Here is a 17,953-nt window from a genome sequence, read left to right as displayed (position 1 = left end):
TGACAGTTCGTCTCTTAAAGCCTCTAAAGCTCTGCAACAAAAAAGGATCATTATGAATGTAAATACTATACATGGTAATGCAGCAGGGCATAGTGCGATGAGGCAGGCAGGCAGAACCAGATTTATTTCTAAATATTTGTCGATCAATATTAGGCTACACTAATATAAGGCTACTAGTATTATGATATTACTGCAATAATATTCCAGTGGTGGCTGCTTAAGGTTGTTTCTGGCTCGTTTGATCCAAACATTGTCCAAAGCTCAAAATGTATTGTAATAGATGTAAGAATTCTCAAAATGTACAATATGTTTTGATCCAACACAATATTCTGATTCAATCCATATATGTTAGGGGTTTTTTTTTTCACCAAAATAATAGACTGCCTTCTCTCCAGCTCACCGCACACAAAGGGGGGGGGGGGGGGGGGCATCTGTATTAACGGGTCAGTCTATAAGCACTCTAATAGCACCATAAATTACATTTAAATAACCACAAAAAGACAATTATTGTTTCCGATATTGATTTAACGAGATGCTGTTATAACATGGAAACGGCTTAATTAAAAAAAATAAGCTTCAAAAATGTTTTATGAAGCACACTGGGTACAGCCCTGTAATACATGTGTTCCGTGTGTATATAGTCTTACACAAGAAACACATAGCATGAACAGACTGCAACAAAACCAGTCTTACAAAACAGACTTCTGCTAAAACTGGTGCAGAAGCAAAGCATCTGCCTTAGATGAAGTTCACACAGAACTGTGGAAAGGGAGAACATCTGTACTTGCTTTCAACGACATGATCAGGCTTATATATTATAAAAGTGTTGGCTAAAGTAACGCAGAATATATATATTTTTTAATTGTAAATAATTAAGTACACACACATAACAAGCTGTACCGAGTTTCCTCCGGCTGCAGTTCCGCAGACGGCCGGTTGTGTGGCAGCATAGCGCTGGGAGCAGAGGGAGGTGAGTATATGACGGATATGACGGATGACGGATGCGACGGAAATACACCCGAACATATCTGGTAGGCCGAACATATCTGGTACTGACACAGGCTTGATAATCTCACTCCACAGGTGTGCAACCGTTTTTCGGGCATTGAGGAAACAACGTCATACAAATGTGAGTTCCATGTGGTTATTTTTTAAAACGATAAATAATACGTTGCCTTAACTAAAACATGCCTTTGTGAACATGTATTTATAAATCTACACGTGTTAATTTGATTTGCCAAGATTACATTAGATTTTTATTTTGAAGATGTACAAATCTAAATCGGAATCAAACTAACAACACACGTGTCAATTCATGTATCCATTCACTTACGAAATCGGTTTAAATTTAAGTGTGATTTGTAATTTCAGGGACTGTGGTAAAAACCAAGGCACTTATTGCATTAAGGATGGACAAGGACGACCTGTTTTGCAAAAAACGCAATGCTGCCAAAGAAGCATGGGAGTGAGTTATGCACTCAATTCATATTTTGTGCAATGAAAGTAATGAATGTGCACAGTGGGTCATTGCCTTAACACCAATATATATTGTTTAAATATTCTATGATAACAGGTCAATCATTAAGGAACTGGACCTTGGGCAACATGTGTCTCACAAACAGGCCTCCAAGAAATGGGAGAACCTAAAAAAGAAATACAAGGTAAATGGTGTATTGTTATTGTAAAACACGTTTGTTTTTGAAAAAGCTGAACAAAGATTTCTAACATGCATTTGTTTGCAATAGGAACTTAAAAGGCCAAGGACTGGAACAGGGACTGATCAGGGGGAAGAAACCCCTGCAACATGGCCCTTCTTCATGGCCATGGATGAGGCCATAGGTGCAAGGCCTTCAATTAGTCCTCCTGTCCTTGTTGCCTCAGCCTTGGCAAACCCCACAATCCTCTTCGATCCGGAGGCTGCTTCCTGCTCCTCTTCCTCCCCCCCCCCCCAAATGTGGCTGATGATCCAGACCCCTCACCACCCTCATCACTGTCTGAGGCTGGAACCACCCAGCAGCCCCCCCCCCAAAAAAGAAAAGGTGCTATGGGAGTGCTGGAGTGCCTAGAACGCGAGGCAGAAAAAGAGGACGAACGCCACAGACAAATAATGCAGCACTCAGAGAAATTTCTAACCCTGTTCGAAAAAATGGTCGACAAAATGTGATTTATTTGTTTCCCCCCACCATTGGCCATTTCTATGTTTGATTATTGATGTTACTTAAAAGACTTGTTTTTGTTCGCTTGTATTATTTATTTGGAAGACAATAAACCTAATTTAACGTACTGTCCTTCATGTCTTCAATATTCTATAGTAAATACAGGTAGACGGGTGATGAAGATGACATTGCGTTTGCTTGATTGTTAGATGGCTACATTGTTCTGTGTGGGTTTCATAATGTAGAAGGAAAAGTTTTGCACAAAGTAATGTTGTGCACGGAACTAAAGTGTTTTTTCCAAAGTCTGAAGATTAACCCTGAATATCAGCATTTTAAATAAAGATATGTCTGTGCGCTTCATTGGTATAAGGCATTAAAATATACATTACATTTACGGTCTTAATTGCTCATGTCAAACCATTTGCAGAGTTTCACTCAAAAACAAAAGTGATTGTATTAGAAGACCTGTGTTCATTTTCTGAACCTTTGCTCTGTGCTCGTGATTGAATGATCCAAGAGGTAAGGACATTTGTCTCCAATTTGGGATTATGCAGAAAGACAATTCAGGAAAACCAAATATGAAATCAACGGTGCACAGGTTTATTTTATTTCACCTCTTTTCTCTAAAGTGAGAAGTGGAGCTCACTAAAACAAACAAAATTAATCAGGTATGTGTGCACATCATTTCAAAAACACAAGTTAACAGACAACCACGTGTTTTCCCAAAAAAAAAACAAAGTTCATTCGATGTAATCGTGCTCTCTGGTGTGGTGCCATTTGGACAGGAGCAGAGAGTTGTGCAGCAATCCTGTTCCTTAGGTGGTGTCCAGGACTCTCCTGTCCACATGCTGCGGCAGGGGGAGGACTCTGGTCCCCATCTTCAGGGGGGAAGGCTTCAGCATCCTCAAGGACATCGTTCATGTCTATGCACAGAAATGCACAACATGCAATGATGTCAGGGGCAAAGCTTGGACTGACCTCCAGTGCTTTGAACACACACACACACACACACACACAATTCTGAGACCAAGTCAAATTAACCTTTCCTTTTTTATTCTATAAACTACTGACAACATTTCTCTGTGTTGGAATTCTACATACACTATACAGATATACACGTATAGCTTATAAGGAAAGAATAAATGAATGTATATCACAATATATCTAAATATCTATTTGTATTACACATACAAAGTTCATAGGCTACTATATAAGAAATAAAGTGAAGATAATTGTTGTATTAGCAATATTGAAATGTTTACCTGCCACTGGCACATCGCTAAAAATGCGCCTCAACCTTCTGCGCCTTCTGTTGGATCTTGCCATTGCACCCGCTAACAGGCGACGGATAGCAACGCAGGTCAATGCAGCCGACAGATGGAGATGTGAGTTGGACACCATGACGTCCGTTTCCGTTTCCTGCGAAGAGAGGGGAGGCCGTCCCAAAGCTTGCCGCTGTATTTTTACCCTTAACCCTTAATGGAGGGAACTTCATTCAGCTGTGAGTGTGCCTACAGACGGAGTTCACTCCGTCACTGAGGGGGAGGGTCGAGGGAGTGGTTTGGGATTGGGCCTTCATTACCATGCTGTCATGAACGCACGGTGCTGTTACGTGTACGCAAATTGACGTGCTTGATGTGAACGAGCATTTTGGTTAAAGTTGCGCATGCTCTATGAGTGCACATACGGGTACTTCTCAGGCATGCTGGGTAATCTGTGACGTTTCGCTCTCTCAAAAGTTGGGCCATTTTATCATCATGCGCTAATGAGCAGCTCTCATAGGAATGAATGAGGCCCCGCCTCCCACGCTGTATCCAGTTCTTATTATACATCCATGGTCTAGCTGCGGCCGCGGACACAACACTACACGCCCCCTACACGACACGCCCACCTGATACGACACTACGGTGGCTGAGAGACCGTACATGGCAGATCAGTTTTGAGAACCCCTTATCCCATTTTGATGGTTGACATCTCATTTGAACAGTAAAAGCCAGAATGACAGCAGGGGTGAATTTTATTTTATAATTTTGCAATAAGTCAAAGATATGTTTACTGTATATTATAAAAATACTTGTAGGCATACTGGAGATGGAAATGCTTTAGTCAGTGTTGTAGCTGAGATTCTTACCGTTCCAATGATGTATTAATAATAATTGGATACTTGGATTTATATAGCGCCTTTCATGTATGGGCTCAGAACAGTCTCATAATACACACATGTGCACAGAAGGATTCACACTTGTATTTCATGATCCGCAAAAGGATTCACACTTGTATTTCCGGATCCACACTTGTGTTTTTCAATGCACACACAAATGTATTCCGTTTCATATACATGTAAATAAAATCCAAATACAGTAATATATTAGTATACTAATATATTGCTAAAGTATACTTTGTCAGGCTTAATATTTATTCCCCCAAAGCTTTTTTCTTATTGAAAATAAGACCTTAACCTAAAGTATTCTTTAATGTTTAAATAAAGCCTTATTAGTTTGTCTGTCCGTGTCTCCTATTAATATCTAATAATAAAAATAATACATTTCAATAACGTGTTTTAACCACCAGGTGTCCCTTTCTATCAGCTGTGCACCGTTATGGTGTAAATATACTAATATACCGATTGGATTAAATATAAAAGTCAGCCGAATTAGTATTGATACTGCAAGGAGACTTATATTGTGAAGAGAAATTGAAGATGTTGTTTAATTGCTGATATATTTATGATCCACGTCACATATTCAGTTTCGGCGGCAGTTCCTCATGTTTATCTAGAAGTCTTCTCATCAGGGCTCGATAAAAATGTTTTCGTATTTCACATCAACAGGAAGTCCGGTTAACTAAAATGTCCGTGCGGAACAATACCCCAACCCATAGATCCGTGGGTGAATGTCAATCACCACATTACACTCAACCCTTCACATTTACATTAAAGTATTTCGTGAGGCCTTCTAAAATGTTTTTAAATATAATTAGGGTTGTAGTTGAAGAGTTTGTAAATTATTGCGTTGCCTGGCCATTAATACAGATACAGATGTCAGTATTCTGAGCCCCTATTCTCCCCATAACTGACGGCAACAAAAGTCCTACATTATTCAATTAAAATAAAGAAGTAAAAACAATAAGTGTGGCTTGATATTGAGTAAGAAAAAGGTTGATAAACGCTGTGAGAATGGATCTGCGGGTAGCATTCGCTCACGATCTCAAGTCGTCTACAACATAGCCTACGTCTTGAATTGAGTAGGATGAGGCAGGTGAAGTTCATTATTAGCTGAGACAGAAGTCAAATATGAACTATTATTGTAAGAGAGTAACTTTTACACATTTATTTTATCCTCAGAGAACTGTTTATGTAAAATGGGCCTCATCATTTTTTATTTAAAACATGTATTAGCTGCTATACAGTAGACATGTAAATATGTATAATATCATAACATCTCCCTACTGCAGAAATGATCTCTGTGCAGTGGTCTCAACCACTTGATGGCAGTATACTCCACCATATTGAAAGTTCAACCCTCATCAAAAAACTTGTCATGGAAAATCTAGCAGCTGCTGGGCTGTGTGACTTTTCACTATGGAGGGTTGCTTTGTGGAAATTAAAAAAATTAATTTAGTTGTACAGTCAAATAGCCTACGTTTTATTTTTTGATAGGTGGCTGCTGATGCTGTCTCTACGTCAACAATATCACGTTTTTTGGAGCCTAAATAAACCAGAGGGAGGCCACTTCATTAAAACCAACAGGATTCAGTCAGTCAATGCAGTTCTGATACTGATTCTGAATCGGGAGATTCCTTACAAAATCTGCTGTATTATTTGCTGCCAGATCTTACTTTTTTTTTTTGCCTCATACAACAAGAAAACATAATCATTTATACACATGTGAATTGATGTAGGCCTATTTGGATTTTTAGGCAGTTTAAATGTGAAAAATATCTTCTGGAAGCATGGATTTCTCCTTTGGTTTTCAATTGTAATACCATAGTTGTATCTCATTCCTTTGCTTTTAGGCTATGGTATTTAGAAAGTACTGTGCCCTAAACAAAGGTTTTGAAACCCATAGTGCACTTTAACACAAACAAATAACACTGAAGTTAAAGATATTAAACATTAAAACAATCTCTCTTGCATTAAAGACACAAATAGTGACTTCACAGAGCATTTTTTTTAAAACTTTGATTATGCCAGATTATTTCATAAGGAGCTACCCCTGCAAATCCTCCATCTGAATATGTGAGTCATGAGAAATGTTGCATTTAAGGCCTGACCAAAGCCATGTACCAAGAGAAAAAGCAGCAGCCGCCCCAGTCTGCTCTGTGTTTGTGTGACGAGGCAGCTCTCTCTAAAAATTGTTGCATTTCCAGAGACGCGGGTGCTGTCGTTCCATTTGTTTATATGGCGTCTTCAGATTTTTGCAGCCCTGGATGTCCACATAGGAAGGAGCGACCTCAGGATGCAACAACTCTCAGCTGTTTTACACAGGCTGGAGGGGACTGTCAAACATGCAATATGTCCCACATATTCAATCTAAGAATAATCACATTTTATAAGAAGGGGTGTCCCTCTTTTAGATGGAAATGTAGCTTTTAAAGCACGTTTATCTTTGAGCCACACACTTTATATAATCAATCTACATAAGTTTTTATGATGATCAGCCTCAGGGTTGCTTAGCCTTTTATATGAAAATATATGATAAGATGTACTTTATTGATCCCAATTTGGGAAATGTTTGTGTTGCATCAGTATAAAAGACAGATATTGCTTTGTGCTATGTGTTTTAATGTCTTCTTATCAACAGTGGTGGAAAGTGATAGTTGATATTCATAGTTCTAGATTAAATTACCCAACAGGATATACATTAAATCCACTTTGACCATATAAAACCTTGAAAATCCGTTAATAAATGAGTAAGCAATTCTCTGTAGTTTAACTGTTAATCTTATAAATACAATTTGCTTTAAATACTTACGATTGATTTTAAATGTGGGTCTTTTATTTGGAATGCAGATACAGTAAAGATGGATCAAACTTATTGAATATACTGGTATTTTGAGTTACATATATAAACAATCTGAATCTGAATACTTCTTCTGCCGCTTGCACATCCCCATTATCGTCAGTTGCACACCAAAATAGGAACTGTAGGAATAAGAGATATGTACATTTTAAATAATTCTGAATATGTACATTATCAATCTAGTGATAAAAGCTTATTTTTACTGAAAAATAAGCTTCAAAATAGCAATTTCTAAGGCAGTAATATGTGCAATGTTGCACATTATTTTAACATGCTTTGGGGACCTTGTTTTTAAATGTTAGTAATTTTAACGGATAATACTAATTCAAAACCTGAGAGGTGTGATAACTAATCTGATAATTAAGTTAGTTAAAATTCTAATACCATAATATAAAATACTGCATAACTTGTAAATATAAATAAAGGCCTGCATTATCGTTATTTAAGTACATAAGTATTCACAGCAATAAAGTACTCTTTTATGCAGAATTCCCTGCTATTTTTGATAGTATTATGATTTAATGATAGCTGCTCTACTATTTTGCTTTTGTCATGCTTAAAATATTATAAATGATCTCAGATTTGAAACATTATTATCCAAATTATCTTCACAAATAAACTGCATACAGCAGCAGAACATGGACATACTCTGTTGAAGTGCAAATATACAGCGAGAAAGCAATATGTAATATGGAATTAAAAGTTTGTGCCTTATGCAAGCTCAATTATAAGTTCCCTTAATGCAAAGTATAAACACCTCCTCTACATGAATGTTCATGGAAAGACAATGTAGCCTAAAATATATCAGCTTTATTGAAACCTTTTACAGGACAGAAAGTTGGCAAAGGGTTATACAATAAGTGCAAGGCTTGTTTGCAGTTAATGTTAGCCTAAAGCGTCGTGTGTGTACTCTAATAGAACATAGTTACATAGAATATAAAGTTTGCACGTGGTACAAGAGCAAACACATTAAAAAAGTTTCTGAAGCTTCTTTTGAAGAAGAAAGCGCTTGTCAGGGTTCATATTGGCAGAGTGGTTTATCATTTTATTTTTTTTATTTTTAAAGGCCACTGTGGGTTTCTTCATTCATTTCCTTCAATTGCATAGTTTTCTCAAGTCCAACCAAGAAAGCTACTTTGGCTGCACGCAAAGTGTGAGTGCGGACGCCATGCACGATACATCCTCCGTATGTCCAAAAAATAAGAACAAATGGAAAAAAAAAGTCCTCTTGCAGGAGAGCTTACATCACGCAGGGCTTGATGTCCTGACAGACGCTCTGGGGGTGGTGGTGGTGGTGATGGTGGTAATAGGATCCTCCAGCAGAAGGGTGGAAGGAGGAGATGCCGTTAAAGTTTAACACAAAATCTTTCCTGTCGCACACAGAGGAGTGGCTCTGATAGCGCGGGATCCCCACTGCAGGCAGAGAGGAGCAAGTTAATATACAGGTGAACACATTCATATTCATCATAAAGTCTTATGGAGCATCCTAAACCGAGTGCTGCATCAAATCACTGTGTGTGTGTGTGTGTGTGTGTGTGTGTGTGTGTGTGTGTGTGTGTGTGTGTGTGTGTGTGTGGCCAATGTGAAATATCTTCAAATATAAAATGTATAAACGGTAGAATAAACACAAATAACTTTATTGTGTGAGCTAACATAAAGTAAATTGAGGATGCACAAGGCCTTATTTTATAGTGAAATATTGTTTAAGCGATATTTATCCCTTCCTATAACAAGTTGGATAAACAGCTCTTAAAATTGGTTAATTCTTAACATTTTAGAAGAAATAACTTAATTTGTGATGATATATTTGGGGAGAATTTGCCTTAAAGCGCCTCACCAATACTTTCCAATACATATGTATTTGAAAAGGCACCTCGTTTTTTATTTAGCGATTTTAAAATAATCTATTTAGTGCTTTTGTTTTTTTATTTATAACAATGTACGAGTTTTTTTCCTCCCTGGAGAGCCCCTAACCTGCATGCTTATTTAATCTGACTCAGTGACCGTCATTTTGTGTAAGTGAGCCTCTATTTCCAGAAAGAGAAAAATAAATGGGAATGTCTGTGGCTTCAAGGTCATACGGACTCCAGATGTGACTGTGTTTTTCAGGGGAAGACAGCAGGCTTTATCCTCCGGGCCACAGCTCTCTGGCCGTTTCACAGACATCACACTGACATGCAGTGACCGAGCTGCTCTGCGCACTGCAACACATTTCTCCTCCTCAATTAGGACGCTGCGTACAGTTTAACAAGGCCTCCCGTCTCTTGTGGATACGCGCTGGGTGAAATCCTCCGCCGGTGTGGTCCGACCTGCTCAGTCTTTTTTTGGTTAACCTCTGGGACCCTTTCGGGCTCCAGCATGGCCTGCTCGCCTCGGTGAAATCCCCAGACTTTAGTAAAGCCTCGGTGTGTTGTGTTAAAGCCAATGAGTGTGAACTGGGGAGGGGAATTAAGAACGCGATCGCTAAATAGCTGTTTATCCTAATCTATTCATTAGGAAACATGCCCCGTGAACACTTGTACGATGTGAGTCAGAGAATCCCACACACTGTGGATTAAATAGACTTCAACATTTGCCATTAGAATATTAATGATTTATTGGCCTCAAATACATTTAGGAACTAAGGTTGTTATGGACCAATCATGGCCTTTTTGGTTTTCATTATTCTTTACATGTTCAATGCATCTTTATTAGTAAATAAAATAAGTGTAACAATCGTTAAATGTGTCGGCCACATATGTTGGAAGTAAACACTCATCCGAAAATACTTTAGCAGAAATTGCAATTTAACTAAATAAATCAAACTATTAGGAAGTGATTACATATTTATTTATATTGCACGAATATGTAAACTTCAATTAAATATTATTTTTCCTTTTAAATAAACACAAACTCCTTATATAAGTATGAGTAGGCCTAATATGTATAAAGGAACTTATTTATGAATGATGAGTTTTAACTTCTTGCAAGCATTTACATTTCTCACAGGCCTCTGTTGTCAGATTATCCGGACATTTTATTTTGTTAATGATCACCCCCAAACATATTATCTGCCGTATCCTTATTAGTCAGTGTGCTGTACCTGATATGTCGCTGCTGTGGCTGTCCCTGCCGTTCTGGTGAAGGTAGCTCTGCTCCAGGGAGTAAGGCGACATGCCGGAGTGTAAACCGGACGATGCGGGGCTGTTGGAGCTGAGAGGCTGCTGTTTGATGTAGGGAGACCCGCCGGAGGACGCCCAGTGTGCGGAGGAATTGGCGTACGGGGAGTGTCCGTCCAGCGCGCTGGCCATGGCCGGAGAGGAAGGCACGGGGCTGCTGCTGCTGTCCTGTCCGTACTCTCCGTTAGACGGCACGGGACAGCTCGCCATGTACGTGGATCCGGGGCTGGGGGACATGTGGGGTACGTGGTGGCCGCTGCTCAGCCCGTCGTACCCCCCGGCCATTGAATTGCTCATCATGTCCAAGTTGTAGCCGTTGCTGTGACAGGCGAGAGAGGCGGACGGAGCTTGAAAGTCAAAACTCTGCGGGAGGATGGAGGTTCCGAAGCCAATTCCGTTCATCATCCGATACATGGGCTTCAGAGCCTGACATTTTCTTCTGAAGCCTCGGGGTCTGCGTCGAAACGAGCCCTCCTCGAACATGAACTCGCTGCCTGGGTCGATGGTCCAGTAGTGGCCCTTCCCCGGCCTGCCCAGCCCTTTGGGCAGCTTGATGAAGCACTCGTTCAGGGACAGATTATGCCGCACCGAGTTCTTCCAGCCCTGATATGAGCCCCTGAAGAATGGGAAGCGAGCCTGCAGGAACTGGTAGATCTCACTGAGTGTCAGTCTCTTGGTGGGGGAGCTCTGTATTGCCATAACGATGAGAGCGATGTAGGAGTACGGCGGCTTCTCCGGTCGCCTTAAACCGGAGGTCGTCTTCTTTCCTTTAATGCTGGAAGAACTATCTGTGGCGGCTTGTGGGCTCAGCATGTCCGGGTGCAGGACTCCGGACGCCGGGCTGGATCTCAGAGGAGGCGGAGGGTCCAGCTGCTGCTGAGGGGTCTCGGTCGTCATGTCAGCTCTGACGTGCGACTGGCGTATAGTAGAGCGAGGGATGTTTGAAAAGAGGAAAATATAACGAAATCCAGCGGTCAGTGTCCCTGCGTGAGAGCGTTACACCGCCAGTGGTCCTGAGAATCCCAGAGCAAAATGGAGTGAAATCTGTCTCCAGTTACGCACGACTCTCCCCCGTTACGCACGGTGCTCCCTTGACGCATGCAGAACGCACGCACTGACAGAGAGAGGAAGAGGAAGGGAGAGTGGGGGGAGCTGGTTATCCACTGGAGACTCGCTGTCCAGGGCTCGGAGCTCCACTGGGTGTCACAGCGGCGCTAAGTGGTGCTGTGTGGCGCGCCGGGTGGCCATCGAGCGCCTGAATAATCCCTCAAGTGGAGGAAACACGAAAACCCTTCGATTTATTGCGCGCAACGGTCCAGCCAAACAAAGCTCGACCACCTATCAGTTCATAAATCTTTTGTCCCTCTTCAAGAGCCCCCCCTTCTTCTTATCCGCACTCTGCGACTGCAAAACTAACTGAAATCAGTGACGAATAGAACCACCCCCCCCTCCACCCTCTCGCCAAATTTGGCCCAAGTCCACTTACCGTTCTCAGCAGCGTTAAAGCCCCCTCTTTCTCTACTCTCGTCTTCTTTCCTCCCCCTCCCACCCACTCTCTCTCCAAATTCGGACTACACGCAATTAAGCCATCTATCAAACCTCCCCCAGACATCCTAATCAACAGCGCCACACGCCAGACGTAGGCTACAAGTTAAAAAACGAGTATGCCCCCCCTCTCTCGGTCCTTCACGTATGAAGTTGTGATTTCAGCCACAGATCATACATTTTCCTGACACGAATACACCAATATGTGCAGAAAAAGTCCAGCTTGCAATTGAAACCACGATGAGACAAAACATTCACTTGGGGCCTTTACACGCTATCTGCGGCCGATGATTCCCAAACGCATCGCTGCGAAGCAATAAAAAACGCACCCTCGTGTATTATTTGTATTATTTTGCTCATAATTTCCTCCCAAACGAGTCCAGAGGATAACAAAAACAAACTCTCGCGGTGCCGTGCTGGGACGAAGGAGTGTGAGAGATGGAGAGGTGGTGGTCTTTACCGTGCGTGTGTAAGCGGGGGGTTGCTCTGAGTAAATGACTTTGACATGAGTGGAAGCAGGCTTTTTCCATCAAGCCCGGCCCTGGATACCACACACAGCGCGCCAGTGTCAGCTTACCGCCCCGGGCCAGAGCCTGTCCCATGGGCCCCGCGTTCATTAGAGAGAGAAAAGCGAAATTAGGCGAGCGGGCGTCGACAGTTTCCTCCCCTATGGAGACATCACACACAGATTTGTCCAACATGATGGAGTTATATATCCCATAAAGGTAATATCAACATCCGTGCTGCTGCGACGGAGATCATTGAAGGAAGAAAAAAGTGGCTCTCGCAGAGCTTTTTGAGGTTGTGCATGCTTGTCTTTATATTTTGTAGGTTTAATTTAAGGTACATTTAATTGCGTCTTTTTTTGTCCTGCAGGCTCACGATGATAATGTTTGCATGATATTAAACATTTACCATCAGTGGAGAAAAAAGCTCCACATTCCTACGTTACGTCCTAAATATGTGTGCACGTGATTGCGGAATCAATCTCTTTAAGTTTAGATATAGCCTGGAGAGTTTCCCAAACAATAAGCAGCACCAATGATAACCTTTTGCACTTTGCACAACAAAGGACGTTCGGATAAAATCATTTTCCTCTATGACACACTAACGGCCCCAGAAATTTCCGGCGACATCAAAACTTATGACCCCCGCCGAGATCAGGATGCCTCTGCTCGCAGAGGGAATCTTTGTTCTGGGAGCGCTTTGAAGACCGCTGCTTTTACGCACGGAGATTATATGAGTTCCTAATTTAGCTTTTTGGAAATATCGAGTGACCATCGGCCTCCACGAGAGCTATTCAGAGGCGTTTTTGAGGAGGTTTGCCTTTGGAATCCCGATTAGAGGCCTAAAGCCGACACAATACGGCCTTATGTTTGTTTTCATGTTTAGGCTGAAATATATTGTTTATCCCTCATTAAATATTAGATAGATTGGATTTTGTAGGAATGTTTGACGGGCAGTTTGACCACAGGTAACCTGTTTTAGAACACTTTTGGGAATTGAATACAATTATACACTTTAAATGTATTACATTATATAAATGAAATTCTAGGGATCCTCTATTTCTCATTAAAAAGAGAAAAATATACTGATATTTAGACGTTTTTCCCAAATAATATACAAAAACAAGTTTCATATAATAACAATTAGGCCTTTCTTAAATGCCCCATGCTTTGTATCGTTTTTATACTATACAGGCCTGTAACACACATCATTTACAAAACAACAACAAACACCGAGTTCAGCTCTTTTTGAATGGTTAGTTAATATTGTTTCGGCTTCTCCTGTGCTTCCTTTGGCGAGGCAGTGAGCTTTGGAGCTGCCTCTCCGGGACTGTGAGGTCAGGCGCGGTTCAGTCTGCCGGAGTGACACACTGTTTGGACTTCCTAACATTGTGCCTGCCTTTAAGCTTGGTTTCATAACACTGTGGGCCTTTTTCATACAAGCAGCCACAGGCCTGAGTTTCTGCTCAGGCAGCGTGGTGTTAAGTTCGAGACAAGTTACAAATATAAATGCAGATAAAGGCTGTTTATGAATGCGCGTCATGATCCAAGTTAATATTGGGATATTCCTGCAGACAGGTGTGCTGTTCCGGTGTTTCACCTGCAGGTTGCAGCATTGTCCCTTAAACAGGAGCAGCTCTCACCTGTCACCTGTCAGCCTGCCGAGCACAACTTCCGGGTTAAAGCCTCATCATGCACGCGTGTAGCCATCAGGAGGGGCCCGAGACGCAGAGAACAGGCCTGAGCAGTGTCAGTGAGTGTTATCAGAACATAATGTTCAGATAAAAAAATAAGCCTACAGGATATCTACATTTGGAAATGTGCAGATTAATTTTGCCCCCTGCATTAGAGGAACCCACAACTCCAACATTAAAATAAACATTATACTGCAATTATGTAATTTAATATAGGCGGTATTCATTGGGAATATTTAATTTTGAATATAATGAAATGTCGCTTTCATTACATCTGAAAGAATATCTATGTTGTCATTTGTATCAGTCTTAGAGCAGGTTACTCTTTTAATTTTGTCTTATTTATTGTAGTATATTTTGTGGAGGCCTGTGGCACAGTGAGCTAGTGCGTTGGTGTTCGGATCAGGGGAGCACAGGTTCAAACCCCACTGCAGTCAGCATGTCGTTGTGTCCCTGGGCAAGACATGCACTTCACCCCAAATTGCTCCTGTGGGGATTGCCCACAGTATTGAGTATGTAAGTCGCTTTGGATAAAAGCGTCTAACAAGTGACATGTAATGTAATATTATTCTTGTTTAATTATTATTATTGTTACATGAATATCATAAAGTAAGCACAAATATTTTTCAGGAACGCTTTTTTGGTTCGATGATATTATGCCTAGGTGCACTCCAGAAAAATCTGAGGTAGTTCAATAAAAGAACAAAGATAAGGAATTATTGAAGTAAAAAAGTGCTCTCTTTTCTAAATATAGAGTTCACAAAGGTTGTTTTTAATAGTTTTTTTTAATGGACAGATGTCTTTGAGATTTAACAAAAACAATGTCTCGTCTCATGGAGCAGCTGGTGGGTCTGGGGTCAGTTTCAGGACCGTGGAGAGCAACAACTGCAGGACAGTGTGCGTACAAAAACATAATATTGCGTGTGCATGAAAATCTGAACACAAAATGCTAAAAATATAATCAAAATAATATTTATGTTTTGATGATTTAAAAGAAAATACGTTTTATGTATTTTATTTTTGTCTTACATTTTACACGCTTTACGTTGCATCTCTTTGTCATTTTATGGGAGATACTGTTATGCATTGATCTCGACGTATATATACTGATTACATGCATCGACATTGTTAAAATATGTTTTAGTAAACAATGCGTAACCCATATTAAATCACATGAAAGTATGACAAAAACGGCAGAAGTATTTTCTCTATTTGCCTTTATTTTTTGATTAGGTAATTTTTATATTGAACTATATATAAACACTTTTAAATGGGAACCCTTTTTGTGCCAGATTAAATAAACAGAGCCTTATAAAAACAAATCATTATTTTATTTATTTTATTATATAAGACTTTAGGTAAACACGTTTCACTGCAACACTAATGTCTTGTTGGCTGTGGCTTAACCACAATAAAACATACCATAATAATTATAACAATAGTTTCTTATGTTAACTCTTCATTATGTTTTTATCTGTTTGTTTGCTGTGATATCTGCCTTGATTTCAACATTTTAATATAATTAGCTTTTTATTCTCTAATTTTATTTTAATAAACTGTTCACTTGCCAAAAACAGTCCTGGAATCAAAGTAAAGGACAATATAATTGTTTTGTTTGATTTTTTTATTTTGACTTTGATGAGTATGATTCGGGAGGTAATTACCAATAGATTGTAACACCAATAATCCCGTTATTTTCTGCCTTTTCAATGAACTCCACCGCAGGACTTTCTCCTGTTGAACAGGTGACCCCCCCTTTCCCTCTGTACACGTGCCTCTGATCTTTCCCTTTGATCTCTGTAATGAAGAACTCATTGAACATCAGGGTCCCAGTGTCTCACATTTTTATTCATAAAAATAACCAGACATGCATGAATCATTAGGAAAAACATCAGGCATTTCCATGCGTTTCTAGTGCAGCCACGTGACTCTCATCGCAGCTCAGTCCATTTTTTTAATATATCTACAACAATATTGTACACAGCAGTTCATACAAAACATGAACATATAAATAGATGAACAGTTGTACGTTTCACCATGGCGCTTGTTTGCCGTCATACAGTGGAAATGACCAAAGAACCATGGACACAAGAAGACACACACTCTTTAAACAACACACACACAAACTCTGACACACACACATACACACATAAACGCAGTGGAATGTCCTGCGATGACAGCAACTATTAGCCAGTCACCACAATCCGTTATATTAACAACATGTTTGTTTCCCTCACTGCAGAATGACTTACAATACAGACACACTCTCAAACAGTTAAACAGCTAAAGCACTGAAAGTTACGAGCGCCCACAAAGTGCACATCATGGATCAACACATAGAGTCTGACAGCAGTCCTCGTGCTTTACGAGAGCAGGGAGTCTATTTGGAAATCTCGCGCCTTGTTGGGCATCTTGAGCGCGTGCAGAGAAGCCTCAGGTGGTGTGTGCTGGAGGTATGTGAGTGCATCCCTGCCGGGCTCCGTGCTGCTGTACGCCCCCTCTGACAAGTACTGTGCCGGGTAGCTCAGAGTGTAAGGCAGTATGTGGGCCCCTGGGGACCAGTAGAACCGGGGGGCGTGGGTATGTGCATCCACGTGGATGTCCTCCCTCCGTTTGAAGGGTGTGCTGAGGATGCTGTCGATGGCGAAAGGAGCTGGAAAAACTTGACCCCCCACCCTCTCCTCCGGGAGGCGTGTGTCCTCGCTCAGGATGTCCGGGCTCTCCCGCTCCTTGCCGGACCTCTTGGCGATGCGCTTCCTCCTGCGGCGGAACACCCCGTCCGCGAAGGTGTACTCGCTATGCGGGTTGAGCATCCAGTAGTTGTCCTTGCCCCAGGGTCTGGAGGGGTCCCCGCAGAACTTTGAGGAAGCAGTCGTTCAGGGACAAGTTGTGGCGCACCGAGTTCCTCCAGCCGGTTGTAGCTGCCGCGGAAAACGGGAACTCTTCATCAGATAGTCGTTGATCTCCGCCAGGGTGAGGCGGCCGCTGCTGGACTCCCGGATGGCCATGGCGATGAGGGCGATGTAGGAGTAAGGTGGCTTGGGTCTGCGGGTGTAGGGCTTCCCCTTGCTGGCTTCCCCGCTCGGGGCGACAGGTGCCGGGCTGTTGGCCACGAAGTCCCCGTCCGACCCCAGCTCGTCCCCGGATAGAGGACGGGATTCCCCCCTCTGCGTCTAGGCACAACTCCAGCGGCTTCTGCGCGAAGTGGTGTGCAGAGAAAACTTCTAGTTTCATTTTCTCCTCCAAAAAATCTGATTGTTTCTCTTAAGTCTCCTCCGTTAGAGTGTTATGTGCTGAGCGGCAGAGCAGGTGTCCTGACTGCAGAGCAGTGGCTCAGTGTGTTTGTGTTGTAGAGGCTTGTCTTTATCGCTGGAGGCACCCTGAGCCTCAGTCTGGAGCAGAATACAGATCTGTCTCCGGAGACACGATTGTCTTGCTATAATATAATGCCTAGGCAAGGGACGGCCCACAGGCGGGGTTTCCAGCCCCAATCCATTGAAGCGATTGAGTGATTTAGTGTATGTTTACAATTGGACGCTACCGTGCCACGCCAGGGAGGGAGGGAGTGGGGGAGGGAAGAGAGAGAGGGCAGGTATGAACAATAATTAGTCTGAGATGCAACCAGTAGCTATCTATCTATCTATCTATCTATCTATCTATCTATCTATCTATCTATCTAGCTATCTATCTATCTATCTATCTATCTATCTATCTATCTATCTATCTATCTATCTATCTATCTATCTATCTATCTAGCTATCTATCTATCTATCTATCTATCTATCTATCTATCTATCTATCTATCTATCTATCTATCTATCTATCTATCTATCTATCTATCTATCTATATATCTACTTTCTTGTTCTATGTTT

General features: G+C 41.5%; 2 protein-coding genes and 1 long non-coding RNA gene across 3 annotated transcripts; all 3 read right to left on the bottom strand.

Moving 5' to 3' along the window:
• Positions 1-2,735: 2,735 nt before the first annotated feature.
• On the bottom strand, positions 2,736-3,568 carry LOC117560460. The gene is made up of 2 exons (XR_004571163.1): positions 3,419-3,568; positions 2,736-3,079 (listed from the first exon to the last, which is right to left on the bottom strand). It is a non-coding gene; the product is annotated as an uncharacterized LOC117560460 (long non-coding RNA).
• A 3,860-nt stretch (positions 3,569-7,428) lies between these two features.
• Positions 7,429-11,735, bottom strand: foxf2b (forkhead box F2b). Its single transcript, XM_034237478.1, has 2 exons — positions 10,260-11,735; positions 7,429-8,590 (listed from the first exon to the last, which is right to left on the bottom strand). The coding sequence occupies exons 1-2, from the start codon at positions 11,230-11,232 to the stop codon at positions 8,418-8,420; spliced, it is 1,146 nt and encodes a 381-aa protein (XP_034093369.1). The 5' UTR covers positions 11,233-11,735; the 3' UTR covers positions 7,429-8,417.
• A 3,954-nt stretch (positions 11,736-15,689) lies between these two features.
• Positions 15,690-17,509, bottom strand: foxq1b (forkhead box Q1b). The gene is given in 4 exon segments (XM_034237307.1): positions 15,690-16,929; positions 16,931-17,022; positions 17,025-17,233; positions 17,235-17,509. Coding segments are annotated over 4 exon segments (867 nt in total). The 5' UTR covers positions 17,315-17,509; the 3' UTR covers positions 15,690-16,443.
• Positions 17,510-17,953: the final 444 nt, after the last annotated feature.

Source organism: Gymnodraco acuticeps, unplaced genomic scaffold (assembly GCF_902827175.1).
Source record: "Gymnodraco acuticeps unplaced genomic scaffold, fGymAcu1.1, whole genome shotgun sequence".
In the NCBI taxonomy this organism is placed as follows: Eukaryota; Metazoa; Chordata; class Actinopteri; order Perciformes; family Bathydraconidae; genus Gymnodraco; species Gymnodraco acuticeps.
This window is presented reverse-complemented; position numbering and strand designations above follow the sequence as displayed.